This window comes from Ambystoma mexicanum, chromosome 6p, assembly GCF_040938575.1.
Source record: "Ambystoma mexicanum isolate Mex_15411 chromosome 6p, UKY_AmexF1_1, whole genome shotgun sequence".
NCBI lineage: Eukaryota > Metazoa > Chordata > Amphibia > Caudata > Ambystomatidae > Ambystoma > Ambystoma mexicanum.
In genome coordinates this window covers 274,283,527-274,303,502 of record NC_090935.1, presented here as the reverse complement: position 1 = coordinate 274,303,502, position 19,976 = coordinate 274,283,527, and the positions used below count along the sequence as shown (strand labels likewise).

The window sequence follows — 19,976 nt, the reverse complement described above, 5'->3', positions numbered from 1 at the left end:
GGTCTCATTAGTAAGACCAAGATCCAATAATTTCTCATCGCATAGCTTTTTTAAATCTTTCATAAAAGCTCCATCTGGGTCCTTTCTCGACTTTGATACAAATCGTTTGAACAAAATTCAAGGCCATAAGCCAATTTTGGAATTGCTTTTGTGCGATAAAATAGAATACAAGCACTTAGTGTGAATTTCCCATACCTCCTTTCCCGACTTTGATACAAATCGTTTGAACAAAATTCAAGGCCATAAGCCAATTTTGGAATTGCTTTTGTGCGATAAAATAGAATACAAGCACTTAGTGTGAATTTCCCATACCTCCTTTCCCGACTTTGATACAAATCGTTTCAACAAAATTCAAGGCCATAAGCCAATTTTGGAATTGCTTTTGTGCGATAAAATAGAATACAAGCACTTAGTGTGAATTTCCCATACATCCTTTCTATTATTGACATCTGGTTCGCAATGCATAATGCTTTCATTTTGAGTTCCTTCTTCATATAACTAAGTGTATGTTTACTGGTAAATGTATAACCCAGGTATTTCAGTATCGGTTGATTTTTTATTTTTATTCCACCACAAAACATTACCAGAGTTTCTTGTTTAAGTGGTTTAGTCCCTGTTTGATAAATCACTGTTTTGTTTGGGTTTATTATCAGTTTTCTTTCCTTTATAAATTCTTTGAAAGTGTTTATCATTCTTTGCAAACCAATTTTTGTTCCATCAAACAAGAGTCATCTGCGTATGCAACCCACTTTATGATCACATTATTATTAGTCTTCGGGGAAACTAAACCGCTTATATCCAGAGTTTTACCTACCTGGGATACATATAAATTAAATAGTGTAGCGGCCAGTCTACAACCCTGGCGCAGTCCATTATTCGCAGTGATTTGTTCTGATAAGTCTCCTTTATTACTTAAACGTACTTTCAATACAGTACCTGTATATAACATTATGAGTTCTAATAGACCTTTATCCATTCCCAGATCAAGAGTCTTCCACAATATTTGCCTATCAACCTTATCAAAGGCCATGGAGAGGTCCATTGATGCAATATACAGTGCATGATTACCCTTCGCTTTAGCTTTCTCCTGCAAACTTGTTACTATCAAACCTCCCATATCCGTCCCCATTGCTTGTCTAAATCCTATTTGTCTTGGGTCCAGGATATTATTGAGGTTAATCCATTTATTTATTTCTTCTAGGACTATTGCAGTAAATATTTTCGATTCAACATCAGATAGCATAATTGGTTGAAAGTTTAGAGGGCTAAGTTGATTACCTTTTTTGAATATTAGGATTGCATACGACAGTTTCCAAGATAACGGGATAATTTTCTCACTTACGATCTGATTAAATAAGCAATTCAATAGGTTGGCCCATAAGTCACTATCATATTTTAAAGTAGTGTATGATAAATTATTTGGGCCCGGGGTGGATGACACTTTTGTCTTTCTAATATACTTCGAGATGTTCTTTGTTGAAATGTCCAACACCCACGGCTGGATGCTGTTATAATTCATCGTTTCCTTCACATTCGAAAAGTTATATAAATTCTCAAAGTATTTCAACCATACATCTCCTGCTATCGGATTCATTGAAAGTTGCAATTGCGTAACTTCAGTGCCGTTAATAAGTGACCGAATTTTACAAGGGCTTTTACCTTCCATAGCAGATATCATTAATTCTCCATCCCTTTGAGCCATTTGGGCTCTATGGGAAATAATCCAATTTTTGTATACCTGTTTACAGTGCTTAGTTTTTTTTATAATTTCTTCCGAAGTGCACTTTTATTTATCAAACACATGAATACTTTTGCATACTATTTTCTGGTCACATTTACAAGCAGGCATGCAACAGATATCTACAAACAAAACACTATATACACAAAACCAACCATCTAAAACAAAAGGGCGATTTAAGGTTCTGTAAGAGGATTCAATTCAACACTACAGCTAAGTCAATGCCTAGTCTGGGATACTGAATGGAAACCCTTATTGATATATCTTTATGTTCAGTTCATGAGTTCTGGATGACTACCCCTATATAACACCCCTCTCATAGAATCCTCCTGACCCCACTGAGCCAAGAAGTAATTCGGTTTTGCAAGTTTAAAAGGTTTATTTGAGAAATAAAGCAAAATATAGCTACCACGCTTTTATAATAAATTAATCGATATCGCCCTTATAAATATAATGTTAATCAACAATGGGTAATCTGACACTAGCACACTTCTTTATAATCAATGAGGAGTTGGTGTAGGATGGATAAGGCAGAGAAAATACTTTTATGGTTTCAAATGGATGCAATGTTGAATGAAAAAGCAGTACAGAAACTAACTAATATGGTTTCACAAGATATCATATGTTCACTTTTCCCCTGGTGGCAATTCACCCCCTTCCTCTCCCATATGCAATGCAAGGAGATGGAAGTAACACACACAGTTCTCAGGAAAGCAATCAAATACAATACGAAATTCAATTGCCACCCCAGCAAGCTTAGAGAAAACAGGTATCAGTTTTAAAACACAGGCCCAAGTGCTTTGAATGTGGTGGCAATGAAGTGAGAAATATGCTGAAAATGCTTTTAATTCCGTTTAGGAGGTTCAGGGTGAGTGAGAGATACTTGGGATGAGCTCAGTCTCCCTTTAGCAATGATTCAGGGATGGTTATTAAGAGGCAAGCAAATTTTTAGCAAAGGAAAGCAAAAAGCTGATATCTTTTTACAGGTAAAGAAATCGGCCCAACTCGCAAATCGCGGCAAAATTCGCGAGTGCATGAATCGTGATTACGGCAAAAGTATAAGTCGGTCCTAGGTTCGTTGGAAAGCTGAGAGGAAAGTTAAACCAAGTTCCTAGGACAAACGGTTCCAGAGATATGAACGATTTTGTAAAGGTCGTTTTTCGGATTTAAAGTAACTCAAATTGACAGGTGACAGCTTTGAAAAGGACAGGTGACACGATTTCTAGGAGACGGTTCTCATCAGATTAAAATAGTTGGATTAAATTATTTTAACTAAGAGCTTATTTCTGTCACAATCTGATCTAAGTACTCACTCCTAGCTTTGAAAGGACTGGACCTTGCCACGGATCGGGTCAGGATTGGCTGCGGTTCCCTCACCACGGATGGTCTCTGCGTGCAGCGCCTGGGTCAGCTCCGCTCTGCTGGGTCCGTCAGGCACCGCTTCTGCTCACAGCGTCTGGGTCAGCTCCCCGGATACAGCGGCTTGTGGTTCTCTGGATCTCTGGTCTGCTTTCTGGGTGTCTCTGCTTTCTCTGGGTACAGCACTGCTTCTGGATCTTCCTGGCGCATGGTTTCAGGCCAGAATCAACAGCTGAGCCCGGCTGTGAATAGTCTGCAAATTATTTTGAGGCATGCTGAAGAGAACTCAGCTTGTGGGTTAGGCCTGTTCTTTACAAATTCTGAAGTAAAGTCTTGGTCTCTGAAGATTGATGGATTGAAGTCTGAAGTCTCCCGGCAGAGCGTCCCGCGGAAAGTGAAAAAGGGATCTCCACTTGTCCTGCACTGTCTGCTTTTATGTGTTTAAAAAGTGGGTGTGTGGGCAGCATCACTAAGCCAGCCCCTCTCTCAATTTATCATTGGCCAAGCTTTCCTTTCTCCCTTGATTGGGGAACTGAGTTGTGAGGCAGAGTGATGAGGTAGATTTTATGGCCAGAGGGCCCTTCCCTTTGTCAGATTGCACACAAATCTATATTTGATCCAAATTCTCCCAAATACACAGTTGTTTTTACATCACCTGCACACATCACATATCACATGCGGTAGGCACTGTTCCGACTCTGGCGTTTCTAGGAGCTTGGGTAAAGAAATGGCAACTTATTTTCGATTTTAGTGGGTTATGCAACATTGGTTTTTCATTAAAAATTATACACATATACACGGCCTGTCCATACATACTCCAGTAAATTCCCATGTCTCTAGCTTCAACACAGAGTCTGTAGTATCAATAAATAGCGGGGTTTTGCCCCAGAACATCACACAAATTGGAGTTTGGGCTTGAATTGTGGGCAAAGTTTTCATTTTAAGGATCCCCAAATTTCACATTTCTGTCATCTGGTTACCAAGAATTATCAGTGTTTCTGTAAAATATATATTTGCTTTCAATTCAAAGTACTGCAGTGTTTGAATCCGCCCCCAAAGTTTGGGGATGACAGTGATCACATGTCTCTCCTGGCTGGCAGATCTTTGTTGACAGGAAACAGTCAAAATCACCATATCCTATTCAAGGGAAAAGGTCTTTTGTGTGGGCTCCAGCAAGCTGAGGTCAACAGACCAGGGGCCACTTTGCATTTGGTTAGCATGACCATGTGATATCCTGGGCTTTCTGAGGTGAGAAGGTTTCCCAGCCTTTTGGCCTGTTAATCAAATCAGATTGTCTCTGGGAACAGCAGGTGGTTAGATTTCTAATTAACCCACAGTCTTTTGAAGTCCCAATTGTCACAGAAGGCTGATTAGCTTCTGAAGTAGCAGTTCTCCTGTCAGAGTTTAAACCGCTAGCGCCACCTTGAGTCCAAAGCGGGTACTGCATGCATTTTTTTTTTATCAGTCTTGAATTAATGCATTTCAAACAAGAGATTTTACATGGAAGTATATTATCCAGGTTCAGCACATGGCACTGGTGTGGTTCTGCAGTAAAATAATGTTGTGCCCATTGAAGAAATGAATTTCCAATAGTTGTGGGTTGCTTTTGGCAATCAGCATTGCCCCTTTTGCAATGGTTTCAGGCTACTGTGTGTAGCCCAATGGTGGTTTTAGGTAGTGCCCTTCTGTGCCCACAACATCGGCAAAAATGGGTGGCAGCCTATTCTTCATGCATTTCCCTGTGCATTTTCTGTGAAGTTCTGGCCATCATGATGTTTTCAATGCCAGTAAGGCACAGTTTTTGTGGTAGGGCTCGGATGCATGGGTAAAAACATCCCACAGTTCCAACGATCTTGTTTTTGTTTTATACTTGGTGCTTAATAAATGAATCCTTCAAGTTGGTATTCACAAGTTTGCATATGCTTGGAATTCACATGTTTGCAGATGCTAGATTATCGTAATCGTTTTAATATAGCTCTCCTCACTGACCTGCAATTTCAGCTCTTTCCCTGATCTACCATATCATCTCATTTGTTTGACTTTGCATCTCTCTCTCTCTCGTGGTCCAACAAACCTAATATGCACTAGATTGGCCACCGAGTTCTTGCAGTACATTTTAAGGTGAACGTGTATTCGTATGCATACACATCTGTAGAGACGCATGTCATTCAGTCTGCCCAGAGGCCTGGGAAGCAATTGTAGGTAATGGCTCATTGTCACACAGCTCGTCAGAAAACATTTGTTCAAGTTTCCCATTGTGAGCCCGACACCTACCACAAAGTGCTGCATTCGCCTACACTTAAAAATGCCTGGTCCTGTATAAAGAGGATGAAGTTAGACTAAGTGGACTTTTTGTGCGATCACACGATAACGCTCTACTCCGCTTTGCGCTTTTTCCAGTCTTTCAATAGCGGAGGGCATGAAATGTTATGTTTTCATAGCTTTCGCGCACGACTTTAAAGAATGAGGATGGAACTTTCATTGACGAAGGGAACGCCATGTTTGCCTTTAAATACAATTAAAAGGGGTTTGCTACAATAGTGCTTTGTTGAAACATATTTTAGTTTTATAGTACAGAATTGTAGAATTCCGATACCAGAAGACCGAACTAACTGATGTGTTTTCTTGTAGGGGTTGGCCCTGGTAACAGTGAGGAGACCCTACTGTCTGCAATTGCCAGTGCTTTACATACCAGTTCCGCCCCCATCACGGGGCAGCTCTCGGCTGCAGTGGAAAAGAACCCAGCAGTTTGGCTTAACACGACTCAACCCCTCTGCAAAGCGTTTCTCGTCACAGATGAAGATATTAGGTGAGACCTACATAGTGAAGGCACCTACTTTCTGTATGTGTTTCTTTTACATATAAAACTATGGTTAGAAATTGAATTTGTGATAAAAATAACTTGCAGTTGGTTAACTGATAACTGTTAAAGCATCATCCTTCTAAGCATTTAGCAAATGATGAACTGATAATTTTAAATGTTTTTTTTTAACATACTGCCACTCCAGAAAACCCTTTCTTCATGGATATAGTTTGCTCAGAAATTGTTTCTCATAGCCATTCTCTCTGCATAGATTTTGTTTTTAGGATTTTTGTCTAGGCAAATTAGCGAAGTGTCCTTAAAGAATGCAAAACCGCTCTGCAATGTCACTGCCACATTGGGGTTTTCATGCAGGTTCCCACACAATGCCTTTCTGTAGTGAGCCCTTACCTTTTAACCCAGTTGTAGAAAGGTGGTATTTTACCTCTTCAGTGTATACTGGACAATCCCGTCCCCCCCCTCCACTTCTCATTTAACTAGCGGACATATCACTGCTGCCATTTTGGGGCTGGAGGGGGATGGGTGGTTGGCAGTTCAACTGTATAGTGAAATGGCTGATTTTCCTGCCACTGTTTTTAATGGTGCTTAGAGGTGTTTGGGAAGGCTTTCAAATAATCTACAGAGCAGGATCTAAGATTTCAAAGCACTGAACATTGGCAAGGATATGTTTTCGTTTGTTGGAAGGGGCTAAAATCAGTAAGCAGTTTTCAACCTTAATACGATAATGCAGTTAAGGATACAGAGCAAAGCTGCATCAAATCAAAATGTGAGTTTTCTCATGAGGACAGGCGTTTTGCCTCGGCGTGGATGGTCCTTGGAAGCACATCCAATAATCCTGGCCCTTTCACTGCACAGTATCTGCATCTTTCGAACCGCAGCCTGTTGTAAGGATTTGGAAAATGGTTGACGTACGAGTGCAGTATGGGGCTGTGGGTGTTGCGCTATTTATTTTTATATTTATCAGCCGGAGCTGATACGACCCCGTCATGCAATTCCTGGCATTTAACCGCTAATTTGCACTTGTTACAGTTACACTTCATTCACTTTTTAAAAAGCAGATAAGTAGATAGTTTTGATTGAAGAATTTTATTTGAAACCCACACTAAAAAAAAGTTTACATTCTAATTACGAGTAGTAGAAATTATAAGAGAAGGTCTATCTGAAAATGTGTGCTAGCACTTCAAACGGATATAGAATTTCATACCCTTCCCCCTGACACGGCTCAAATATTAAATTGGTTCTTCAATCCTTGTCTAAATTCGGCTACGGCATAATTGTTGTCTGGTCTCTAGAAATAAGTAGCATTCTGGGTATTGCAATGGGATGCAAAATGTTTCAGAACTCCCCACACTCAACCTGCACAGTCTGGTGATCCAGTTTGTCCATTTAGCCAGTTATTTCACCTGTCATTGTGTGGAGGACATTTGGGGAAGCGTTTATGAAGTTCTGATAACTTAAACATAAGGTGTTTTATGAGCAGGTGTGTGATATTGCAGCTTACTACCTACTATTTCACTGACTGTTTGTTCAAGCCTCTCTCCAGTCTTGTACTTTATCGAAGTACTCATTCGTTGTCCTGGGAGGATAGCTCAGCAGCAACGTACTCTCCTTGGAAGCAAGGCGACACAAAGCAACACAGGCTTCATCCCCGGGTCCCGCTTAGAAACTTCTGGGTATTTAAGCGCGTTATAAATACGCAACAAAGCCAAAAAACAATTACGCAACTAAAAAACAAACAATTCCTGTAACAGCGCTTCGATGCCTGCGGGCTGTGTTGGCGCTTTAGAAATACAAAAAATAAATACAAGTACATTATTTTTGCATCTAATCAACATTCACCTGGGGCACAACTCTATCCACCAGGGTTTTCGAGGTTTCAGAGGCGACATGCAAATGTAGCAAGCAGGTTCTTTATTCTGCCTTTTATCATCTTCAGGGTATAATTGAATGTACTGTGCTTTATGGAGATCAAAGCGGACTGAACCCCAGATTGTACCAGAATAGCAGCAGGCCTGGTGGAGTGCTTGTTGTAACATAAAGGAGCTTATTTGTGTTTCCATTATTTTTGATTGCTAGTTCCCCATATTTGTTTAACAGGCTGAATGGAAGTAGCAACTTTGGCCTGGTATACTTGCGCAAATTCTCTAATTTAGGAGCAGCGTACTCATTTCAAAATCTTCTCAGCTCACTAACAGTTTGATTTGATTAGAATTCACTTTTTTTATGCGTGCAGACCAGGGATCTAAGGCCTCAAAGGTTGGCCCTAGTGGATTATAGCCCGAGTCTATTTCTACTGTTAACACATTTTATCAACCAAATGAATTTCAGTTACTTTACACCCCCATTTTACAAAGAGTAGCACATTGCTTTTGGTAAAGTTAATGCATCCTGGGTCACTGCAGAATAAACTAGAATATAAATACTAACTGAAGTCCAACACACAGGTATATTGATTGCCATCCAGTGGGACTGTTACACGTTCATAGTTCCGTCAGCAAATGCATACATACTGCTAAAATGAGAATGCATTGCTTTCTGTCAATAAATATGTGCATGCTGCTTACAACTTGTGACGACAGATTGCTTTTTCCACTGTTCAGTTTCCCAGCACCTCATCCTTATCGATTAGAGAATAGCAATCGGTTGTTTTATTTTTGAAGTAATTGAGTGGACTTTTGCTGCCATATTAATCCCAAGACCCTTCCTTGGAATGCCACTTGGCTGTGTGGCCCCTCTTGTGAAAGCAAAAACCTTTCATTTCCTGCACTATTGGACTTATTGCCTCTGCTTTAAGTTTAGTGCAGAAAATATATCCAGGTGTAAATGTCTATTTTTACTGAGATCCTTCCTATCGGGACTCCTGTTCCCTCTTTCCTCCCTTCACTCTGGCCACCCTCTATGGTCGGGCCACCTCACCCTCCCCCGCCCCTTCTCCTTCCTCTGAAGCCAGAAACCTTGGAGTCCTCTTCGACTTCTCTCTTTTTTTTTCTCACATCTTGGACCTTGCCAAGAAGGCCCATTTCCAACTTCACCTCCTCAGAGGCATTCTTCCTTTCCTCACCTTACCCCAGAAGCTCAATGTCTCCAGAGCCCTGGTACTCTCCAGGCTGGACTATTGCAACAGCCTCTTCCTTAATCTACCTTCCTCTTCTCTCCATCCCCTCCAACTAATCCACACTAGGGCTATGAGACTTATCCTTGGCTTCAAGTACAGGGATCGTATCGCTTCAGCCCTAAAATCTCTCCGCTAGATCCTGGTTACTGCAAGTATCACATTTAAATCCTTCTGGATCATCCATAAGGCTGGCTGGGGCCATGGACCCACATTATCTGCAATTCACTCTCACCAAATACTCTCCTTCCAGATCCCTCCGATCCTCTGGCTACAACTCTCTGCTTGTCAAGTGCTTCTCTAAGCAGAGAGTGGGCAGCCATACTCTTCGGCTGGCTCCCTCCTCTGGAACAGCTTCCCTCTTTCTCTGTCTTAAGCTGGATCTCCTCAAGTTCTGCTAGCATCTCAAGACCTTCCTTTTCTTCTCCTTCTCCTTCCCTCTCTAACTCCCATGCGAAAACCCACAGTCGCTGAGATTGGCGGCCTGGACCCTTAAGAGTCCTACGTGTCCTGACCTTCTGTCCAATAGCCTACAGCAGCCACCCTCCCTTTGCCTGCGGGCCCACACTAGCCTGTGCGGTCTCTCAGGTCTGCACTTATTGTATTGGCGGGTGACCCCACTCTTACCAGGTGATCACTGCCGCACACTTAGCGGTTGCCTTGTAACTGGCCCTCTGGCACTTCCTCACTTTGGGGCCCTATAACACTTACCTGTCCCATCTCCCTCTCTGCACTTTCACGCTCTGAATGTCATGAGGCCAATATGACTGCTGTTGTAATTTATTTTTCATTGTCATTTTTGATTCCATTGTCTTGTTTTTGTTCCCTTGTTCCATCCCCTTTGCCTTGTGGGCGCTTTGAAACACAATTCCTACATATAAGCTCCTTGCAAATTCCCAATACATTAATACATTGTTCTGGCTTTAACACATAATGGAACTAAATGGCTAAGCATCTGTGCACTACCCTCTAGTTTTAGTGATCGGAGGCATCCTTACTCCATGCTGTGCTACAGGCATCTTTTATGTTATTTCTGCCATTGAGTACGTTGGCCACTGTCCGTGTACGGTTGTGCCTTCAGCCAGTTTTCTAAAGCTGTACCTTGTGGATGAGCCACTGAAAAAAGACTGTTCATGCTGCGTTGCAACTCATTAATTTGCTGAAAGGATGATCTGTGTTGAAGCCTGTCCCAATAAAGGTAGTTCCGTAGCTAACAGTTTCTATTCACAATGCCAGAGGTTCCACACACCCAAACACGGCCGTTTAGAGATGAAAAATGTAACTATGCACAGAATATTGATGTGTTTGGGCCCTTGAATAAAGGTTTATTATAATGTTTCTGGTTGCGATTGATGTTGTGAGAAATTTGTGGATATTAGGTTTGTTGCAAGGAACAAGCTAGGAGCATGCAATGAGCTTTGGCATCAGATCCTTGATGTTTTGGGTAGGGCAAAGGCATCATACCAACTTTGTGATGTACCCAGGTACTAGATGTTCTCAGCCAGAGACCTGGAATTGGTTTGTTTATTCTAGAATTTGTTGATAAAATCCTGAACAGTTGAGCTAATGCAAAAAGTTGTTACCCACTTAGTTTCTCTGATATGTATGAGCCTCTGGCCTCAGGGTTTTAAAGAGCTTTGCATGCAATCTTCTAACAAATACCACATGATTTGACCACATGACTTTATCCATTTTCATATACTCAAAACTAATGTGGGTGGATGTTTGTGGAGGGGGAATGGTGTATGTATCACCCATGCATCATGCAGTTGCTTGTCCATGGAGTGCCCAGGCCATTCAACGAACCAGCCTTTCAAGACTGTTATCGCTGTGATAAATAGACCTCAATGAGACATGCAGGCCTCTGTCTTCATTAATTATAAAATTAACGCTTGATTTCCTTTCAGGATTATCTTTTCAGAGGCTCGTTTTTGAGCCTCTGTTGGCTTTTAACTTCTCCAACCTTTGGTGGGATTTTTTTTAGTATTTCAGTTTCACACCATCTTGGGGCCAACATTTCTTTCAGGAGTTAATCACACTTTGGTGTTGAGTGGGTAACATTGCCTAGGTTGCTGGCATTCAGAATTCAATGTAAACCATATTGTAGTGTACCAGGTACTGCAGCTTTAGCAAGTTCAGTACTATTTCTTCTTTCTCCTTCAAGTCTCAACTCCCTTATTTCCAACAGCTTATCTACTATTGGGGTCTGATTGGCAGTGAGAATATTTTGCCTGTTTCTGGCTGACTTGTTCGATCTTAGTCAAACCTTTCTTTCAACTGAGTCCTGTCACATAACTGGGGATAGTAAGTTTACCAAGGTCTGGGCCACCTTTTTTTGAATTTCCAGTGTAAGCCAATCCTTTTATGTGTTGTCATTGCCCCTCTCATGCCCATCTCATGTTGGCTGTTATCCTGTGTACTAAGTGTCTTGCTTGTCGAATCTAAATATGTTTGCCGATGGTTTATAGTTACGTCAGTGCTTTTCCCATCCTTAAAGCAGATATGAAGTGAATTTTGATTCATTACAGTTTGACCCAATGTTCCTGATCACCTGGTCTGGAAATTCCAGATTTCTATAGTCGTTTCTAGTAATTCAGTACACTATCCCTTAAAGCAGGCTCCTAGCAAACCACTGGCCAATTGAAATTTAGATAAACAGCCTGAGGGAAGAGAAACCCCAGACCTCTGTTTAATAACTGATGAACTCTTCTCTGGAAACAGTTGTATCAAGAACTTCCAAGAAATCCTACATTAAGCCACTCCTCAAATCTTTGATACCCGAAATTATAGATCGCACAACAAATCTGGCAGAACTTATAAAGTATTCTTGCACTTCACTTGGGGTGTTCTTTAGAAGCCTTTTGGCTCACCAGTCAAAAACCTCTGTTAAATGGACCATTGGACTGGTGGCATAGTGGAGACTAAGTAAACACGCTCTTCAAACAATATATTGTATTGCTTCGCAATTTTTATTTTTCAATTTGACATTAAAATAAGTACTGTTAAGGCACACAGTTGCATACAAATGTCACTCCTAGTTTGAGTGCCTGGTGTGCAGCAGTGCCATTTGGGGCAGTATGATTCAGCTAAGATATAAATGGATGTTGTAGAAACCAAAAAAACCTTGATTATGGTAACACCCCTAGTCTATCTCTGAGAAGTACTTATCAATACATAAAAACCAATATCTGAACTCTGCTATTGGATGACTTACTGACACCCAGGCACCTTAAAGGATGATTACCTTCTCAGAGAAAGTGTTCCAATGTATGGTAATGTCGGTACAGTCACTGGGAGCCTGCCATGCATTCCTGGGTGTCTTTCTGAATTACCCAAGTTTTCTTAGCAGTTTTAAGTTGCACATTGTCACTGCTCCTCATTCTCAATATGAAAATTGGTACACCAAGATGATCATGCCTAGACACCTGCTCTAAACTATGCAGATCAAACTGCAAATGTAAACTGTGGTTTCTCATTCGATGGGTGGAAAACCATTGCCTTAATTTTACCCACAACAATCATGGCAGCTCACGACGGTATGACATTTATTTTGATTTCAATCAGTCATTGACTATAATTGTTGCCCGATTACAACATTCACTGCACCAAAACCACAAGTGACTTTCAACCCGGCAACATCCAGTATTTTTACAATATTGGCCTTCGTTTGGCACACATTAGTCCTTTCATAAGCATTGGCTTTTCTAAGAGGCTTGTTGTGCACCTATAGCCACAGAGTTCTTCCAGGGCCAGTTTTTTTGGAGTGAAGGTTATATAATGTGGAATGAATATGACAGAGCTCAAATGCCAGTCCTTTGGTCAGTGACCTAAGGCACAGGTCTGAGAGCAGTTAATTAGTACTAATCAAGATATTTATGGTGATCACCGCCATAAAAGGGATTCTGCCTTAATGCTGGAATCTATTTAGTGCATCAAATCATCAGACTCAAGGACTACTTGTTTCGCCAGTGGAGCTACAGTAACTTACACAATCAAGACTGTGGGAGGATTTGAAAAGCAACCCCTAGGGAAGAAGAGAGATTGAGGTTGGCTTCAAGCTGAGCAGTTATAACTTGCATATTTTGCCTTCGAGGGGATTGGGTCCTCCGACGTATTCCATATCTGACAGCAATCACCACAGCTGTGCTGCTTCAGAAAATCTTTCTGCGTCGATGACATCGATACGCTGTCCTCGAGGGCCTCTGTCTAGCTGACGTCACCGGATGTTATAAGTAGGACGCACGACACCCTTAGCCTCAGTTCCTTTTTTCCGTGAACGTGTTCGCTTCAGAGATCTCGGCGCGCCTCGATTCTACTGAATCCTGTTCTTTCGGTTCTTTGAACCTGTTTCTTCATTGCTAATCATATGATGTCTTTGGCTTCTTCCACCCTGCGGTCTGGGATTAAGAAGTGTCGGGTGTGCGGGTCCAAGATGTCGCTGACGGATATGCACAACGCTTGCCTCTGGTGCCTCGGGGAGGACCATGATACGGACAACTGTGTCGACTGCCAATCGCTCACATCGAAGGCCTTGCAGGAGCGTAAGAAGAAGCTGTTAGTCGGTAAGGTGGCCAAGCCCTGGAAGTCGCGTTCCACTGATCTTTCGACAGACGATTCAAGGGGTGACTCTCTGCATAGATGTGAGTATAGGGGTTCTCGGTCTTGGAGTCGGTCCCGCCATTCCTCTACCTCTTCGAGGCACTCCAGGACTCACAGGTCGTCTTCCCCGTCCTCTTACGAGGGCTCCGCCCATCGGCGGGTTGCTTGTCCCAACAAGCTTTCCACTCCTGAGGAATGGGATTTCTTCCGAAAGGAGATGTTGGCGATTTTTCAATTGCAAGGCGCCGGTCCGTCCGCGCCCTCTGAGGACGCCGGTCATGGCCGTGCTAGAGACACCGCTCGTACGCCTTTGGGCTCGAGCAGTCATCGCGACCACCGGGCGCCTTCGAGGTCCCGGTCGGACAAGGATGGTCGCTCTCTAGACATGCCCGTTCCAGGTCCCGGTCCTCGACGCCCTTGAGACCATGAGAACCTGTCAAGTCTTTGAGGAAGGCATCGACGCTGGCGGCGCCAAGGTCGTCGACCGACTCTCTCGAGGCCCCGCCTCCGAGGAAGTCGTTGATGCCATCAGCGCTCAGGCTGTCGAGAGACACGCTCGGGGCTCCGACCTCGAGGCCTGTGTCGACGCCGTCGGCGCCGCACTCTATGCCGATTCCGTCGATGCCTTTCGAGGCGGCCTTGTCAGAGGTACCCCATGGCACGGTGGCACCCCCCAGAAATGCCCTGGGCAAGGCTAAACATGTCTTTGTGCCTTTTTCTGTACCCTACTTCCAGCCTATGGATTATATTTCTGAGGTGGATGAGGGATCTGAGGATGGTGAGGTTCCTGCAGAGGTTCCTGATGACATTGTTTCTGGTCCTAGTCAACATGAGGACCTGCGTCAGTCGCTGCACACGACGCCAGTGGTCTAGACACCTGTCCGGAGGTGGAGTTTGGTCGGCCGGAGCCTGGCACGCATGCCAAATCCTCATACTGGCGCCTCATGTCGAGGGTCACGTATTACCTGGGGTGGTCTGCCCCCCCTGGTGATTTTCAGCAGGATGACCTGACTGATATCTTGGACCAAGGTCCTCCAACTGACCCAGTGTTGCCATTACACATGCCCTTGCAGAAAAAGGTGGCTGGGGCTTGGTCTTCTCCGGAGAGTCTCCCGGCAGTGAGCAAGTCCTTGCCGAAGAAATATCGCCCAGCCAGTGACGACCCCTGCTACTTGACCACGCACCCTACTCCGGAGAGTTTGGTTGTGCAGGCGGCTATGGCCCCAGCAAAGCAGGCGTCGTACCCTACCATCCCTCCTGATAGGGACGTCAAACGTTTTGACGGCTGGGCGAGGAAGGTATTTTCTTCTGGGGGTATGGCGCTTCAGGCTGCCAACTCGGTTTGTGCCTTGTCTCGTTTCACGCACACTTTGTGGAACTGTTTTTCCATAGCGGCTGATCGTATTCCCAAAGGGGAGGAACGGGATGGTTTCCTTGCTATCGTGCAGGATGGCAAGGATGCAATGTGTGAATCCGTTGAGTCGGGTCTGGACATGGTTGATTGCGTCAGCCGGTCCATGGCGGCGAGCACCATAATACGCAGGTTTGCATGGTTGCTGAAGTCTGGTTTTGCTCCTGATGTGCAAGCCCGACTCCTCAACATGCCCTTTGATGGTGACCATCTTTTTGGCAGCAAGGCTGACGAGAGTCTTGAGAGGTTGCAGACCTAAGCTGCAGCGAAGTCGTTGGGCGCTGCAGTTCGCCAACCTCCGCCTTTTCGTCTTAGGGGACAGCAATGGAGGGGAGGTTCATTTCGTTATTACTCGTCCTTTAGTAAATCAAGAGGAGCTGCAAGTCAAAGGGGCAACCGTAGGAGTGCCAGAGGTGGAAAACAAGGTACTCAAGGTGCCAAGGCTGCGCAAGCAGTTGCCTCTTTGGCCTCGGGCACTGCCGCAGCCGCTTCAGCTAAGTCATGAGGCCCATGCTTCTCCGGTTGGGGGAAGGCTGGCGCAGGATCTTGTAGAATGGCGTGCCATTACTTCAGATGTGTGGGTTCTGGAGATCATAGCCCACGGCTACTGTCTTCCTTTCCGGCAGAGGCCTCACGATAATCCACCAGGGAATCTCTTTGAGTCCGGATCTGCTCCTTGCGCAGGAAATTCAATCCCTGCTGGAGAAAGGCGCCATAGAACCGGTACCTGTACCAGAGAGGAACAATGGATGGTATTCCACTTATTTTTTGATTTCGAAGAAAGACGGAGGATTGAGACCCATCATGGACTGGCGCGTTTTGAACAAGCTCCTCAGGAAGGACAAGTTCAAGATGGTTACTCTTTCTCAAGTCCTCCAGGCTCTTCAACTTCAGGACTGGTTGGTGTCTCTCGACCTCAAGGACACTTATTTTCATGTGCCGATTCATCCAAAGCACAAGAAGTACCTGAGGTTCGCGGTTGGCGACTCGCACTTTCGTTTTCGGGTCCTGCCGTTCGGATTGACCTCCGCCCCGAGGGTCTTCACCAAGCTCATGATGGTTGTGGCAGCGCATCTCAGGAAAGGGGGTTTCACGTCTACCCCTACCTGGACGATTGGTTGATCAGGGCGCGCTCTCCCGAGCAAGTCCTGGATCATCTGTCCGTCACCTGCCACTCCCTTCACAAGCTGGGCTTCTTCCTCAACTTAAAGAAGTCCCACTTGACGCCAACACAGCTGCACCAGTACATCGGAGCGGTGCTCGACACATCCCTGGGGCAGTGTTTCCCTCCCCAGGTAAGGGCTCTTCACATTCAGCAGATGGTGCACGTTTCAACTTGCCCAGACGCTCCCGGCGTTGGAGTTCTTGAGGTTGCTCGGCCTCATGGCGTCCTGCATTCTTCTGGTGCCAGAGGCCAGGTTGCGGATGAGATCTCTGCAATGGACCCTCAAGCTTCAATGGTCCCAGTTCTCCGGCAGGTTGTCGGACCCTGTTCAGGTGCCGCCCTCGGTCGCCCAGCATCTTCTGTGGTGGGCCGTCGAAGGCAATCCGATGAGGGGTGCTCCATTTTGGCTGCCCTGGCCGGAGGTGACGATCGTGATGGACGCATCCCTCAATGGATGGGGAGCTCATGCCAACGAGCTGACAGTCAGCGGTCGTTGGTCTCCGTCAGAGTCCAGACTCCATATCAATCTGTTGGAGCTGAGGGCCGTCAGGCTTGCCCTGAAGGCTTTTTTGCCGACTGTGCGAGGGAAGAATGTCCTGATTCTGACAGACAACACAGAGGCCATGCACTACCTCAACAAAAAGGAGGGCGGGGGGAGGCAGGGTCACTTCCTCTGTGCATGGAGGTGATGCAGCTCTGGTTCTGGGCTATCCAGCAGGAAATTTCGATCTTGGCTGTTCATCCGGCCGGAGACCAAAACGAGATGGTGGATGCTCTGAGCAGGCAGAGCGCGCTCTCTCACGAGTGGGAGTTGGCTCAGGAGATTCTCCTGGAGATCTTCGCCCTTTGGGGGACCCCTCAAGTGGATCTCTTTGCCTCCAGTGTCAACCGGAAGTGCGAAAGATTATGCTTGCGGGAATTTCCTCCAAGAGGAGCCTTAGGAGACGCGTTTGTAGTGGATTGGTCCTTCCCACTGCTGTATGCATTTCCTCCAGTCCCCGTCATCCCGCAAGTGCTGCAGAGGTTCGGTTCCTGGATGATCCTCATTGCTCCGGCATGGGCCCGGAGGACGTGGTACCCGGACCTTCTCGACTTGTCCATCTGCCCTCCACGTCGTCTTCCCTACCGAGACGATCTGCTCTCACGGGAGGGGGTTCAAGTTCTCCATCCAGAGGTCAGATCCCTCAACCTTCACGCTTGGCTTCTGAAAGGTTGAGGTATAAGGATTGGGACCTCCCTGAAGACGTGATGGAGGTGTTGCTTTCGGCCAGACGGCTGGCAACAAAGTCCCTGTACCGTTGCCGTTGGAGAAAGTTCTGCGACTGTGTAAGAATGTGGATCCTTTTTCATGTGACATTCCTGTGGTTCTGTCTTTTTTGCTTTCTTCAGCCCACAGGGGCTTGCAAGTGGGTACCGTTACAGGTTACCTGGCGGCGCTGTCCATATTTAAGCGCTCGTCTGAGGAGTGTTCTTATTTTAAAATTCCTTTAATTTCTCAGTTTCTGAAAGTGCTCACTAATGTGTTCCCTCCGTCACCTTTCCAGGTGCCTGTTTGGGATTTGAAACTTGTTCTGAAATTCCTTATGGGTGCTCCGTTTGAGCCATTGCATTCTTGTCCTTTGAGACTGTTGACCCTGAAAACTGTATTTTTAGTTGCGGTCTCTTCCGCTCGCTGAGTTAGTTACAGGCACTGTCTGTTAAGCCACCCTTCACTGTGTTTCATAAGTACAGGGTTATCCTTAGAGTTCATACTTCTTTTCTTCCGAAAGTTGTGTCGGATTTTCATTTGAGCCAGAAGGTCATTCTTCCAGCATTTTATCCTCCTCTGCATCCTGGTAAGGACGAGGAGAGGCTCCATAGGCTGGATCCTAGGAGAGCTTTACGTTTGTACATTTCACGCATGTCCCGATCAGCTCTTTATTGGTTACGCTGGAAGGCGTTTGGGACAAGCTGTGACTAAGCAGACTTTGTCTAGATGGATTATCGTGGCAATTTCTGAGTGTTACCGCCTGGCGGGTAAGTACCCTCCAGTAGGCATACGGGCCCATTCGACTAGGGGTATGGCTGCCTCTACTCCCCTGCAGAGGGGTGTTCCTATTCGTAACATCTGTGAAGCAGCCACTTGGGCTTCGGTCCATACTTTGGTACGTCACAACTCCCTAGATTCTATCCATGGGCAGGATCTGGCCCTTGGCAAGGCGGTCCTTTACTCTTCAATTTGATTGGGCATTCTACATTTGTATATTCTAAATTCTTTTCCCACCTCCTTACTTTGGCCCTGCTTTGGGAGTCTGTCATAGATATGGAATACGTCGGAGGACCCAATCCCCTCAAAGAACAAGTTACTCTCTTACCTGGTAACGTTCTTTCGATGGGATGGTCGGACGACGTATTCCATATCGCTCCCTCCCTGCCTTCCCCGCTACAGAATTTCTTATGCGATTGCAGCTTACGTTTCCACAAGGCTTTCTGTGGTCATACTGGCAGAAGATTGGTGCCACACGTTCTGGGAAAAACTACAACTGAGGCTACGGGCGTAGTGCGTCCTACTTATAACATCCGGTGATGTCGGCTCGACTGAGGCCTTCGAGGACAGCATATCGACGCAGGACGCAGAAAGATTTTCCGAAGCAGCACAGCTGTGGTGATTACTGTCATAGGACCATCCCATCGAAAGAACGTTACCAGGTAAGAGAGTAACTTGTTCTTCTGGTTGAGTCCCTCAATGAAGGGGATTCCGATGTACTCAAAACCAATCCGCTCCAAAAAAAAGAGGCATCTTTGTGACAGTTGTTTCTCATTTTATCTTTGACAGTTGTATTGATGCATTGATATTTTACAACCATTTTGATAATTGGTGAATTTTTACAAAAAATTCAACCCAATGGGTCAATAAACAGTCTTGGAAATAATTAACCACACCAGCTACCAAAAAAATCTAATCTAAATAGCACTTTAGGGTTACATTTTGAACAAAAACATTGACTCTAATTACTACATAGACCACCACAGAAAAATAAAATGACAACATTACTACTATAGAATCCTAGTCTTAACGCAAAAAAGCAATATTCACAACTGCAATTGTATTGCTGTTTCTTAAATTGAAAATTCAGTTCACCACAGTTTAATTATTTAAAGAAAAGTATGATTGAGAAGATTAATTGTGTGTAGTACACTATCCCATTTTTTTTTAACAAAGTGGTTGTCTCAATGGTTGGGCATTTAAATATATTATACTAGTAGCACTTGTAACTAACACAAAATGAGTACTTCTATTATGGTACAAACAAGATGGAAATACAATGTAACCAGAGACTTTGTACCAGGAAGTGAGTTGGAGGTGAAAAGTCCACGGATCCTGTGGATGCTATGCTTTGTGTACAGCAAGTGTTCTTCTATCACCAGCACTATTTTTCTCTACCCATATGATTGATTGATGTAGAGAACCACACATTGTAGTGTGACACACACTTGTTTATGTGGTATCTGAGCAGGTACTGGGACATCACCGGTAAGTGTTAAAAAAAAAAAAACGAAATAAAAAGTGACTTTTGTATTGGGTGCAGTAATTGGCTGAAGGGGGAAGAGGACACAGTGCAAACAGTTGGAGTGGTAAGTACAAAGTTGCAACACAGAAATAGCACATACACGGGAACAAGATGGAGTTGGAGCTAGCATTTCAGATATGACCCATCTAATCAGAATACATATACGGATTTGCATTAAATTCGTGGTACAGTTTAATATAACTAGAACACAGGTAATGCT

At 44.5% G+C, this 19,976-nt stretch overlaps 1 protein-coding gene across 2 annotated transcripts in view; it reads left to right on the top strand.

Annotated features, from left to right (window-relative positions):
- MBD2 (methyl-CpG binding domain protein 2) overlaps nt 1-19,976 on the top strand; it is an 809,238-nt gene that overhangs the window by 605,483 nt on the left and 183,779 nt on the right. For both annotated transcript variants that reach the window (XM_069626990.1, XM_069626989.1), the window contains exon 5: nt 5,729-5,906. In XM_069626990.1, the coding sequence (XP_069483091.1) occupies nt 5,729-5,906 (178 nt within the window). The remainder of the gene's footprint in view (nt 1-5,728; nt 5,907-19,976) is intronic.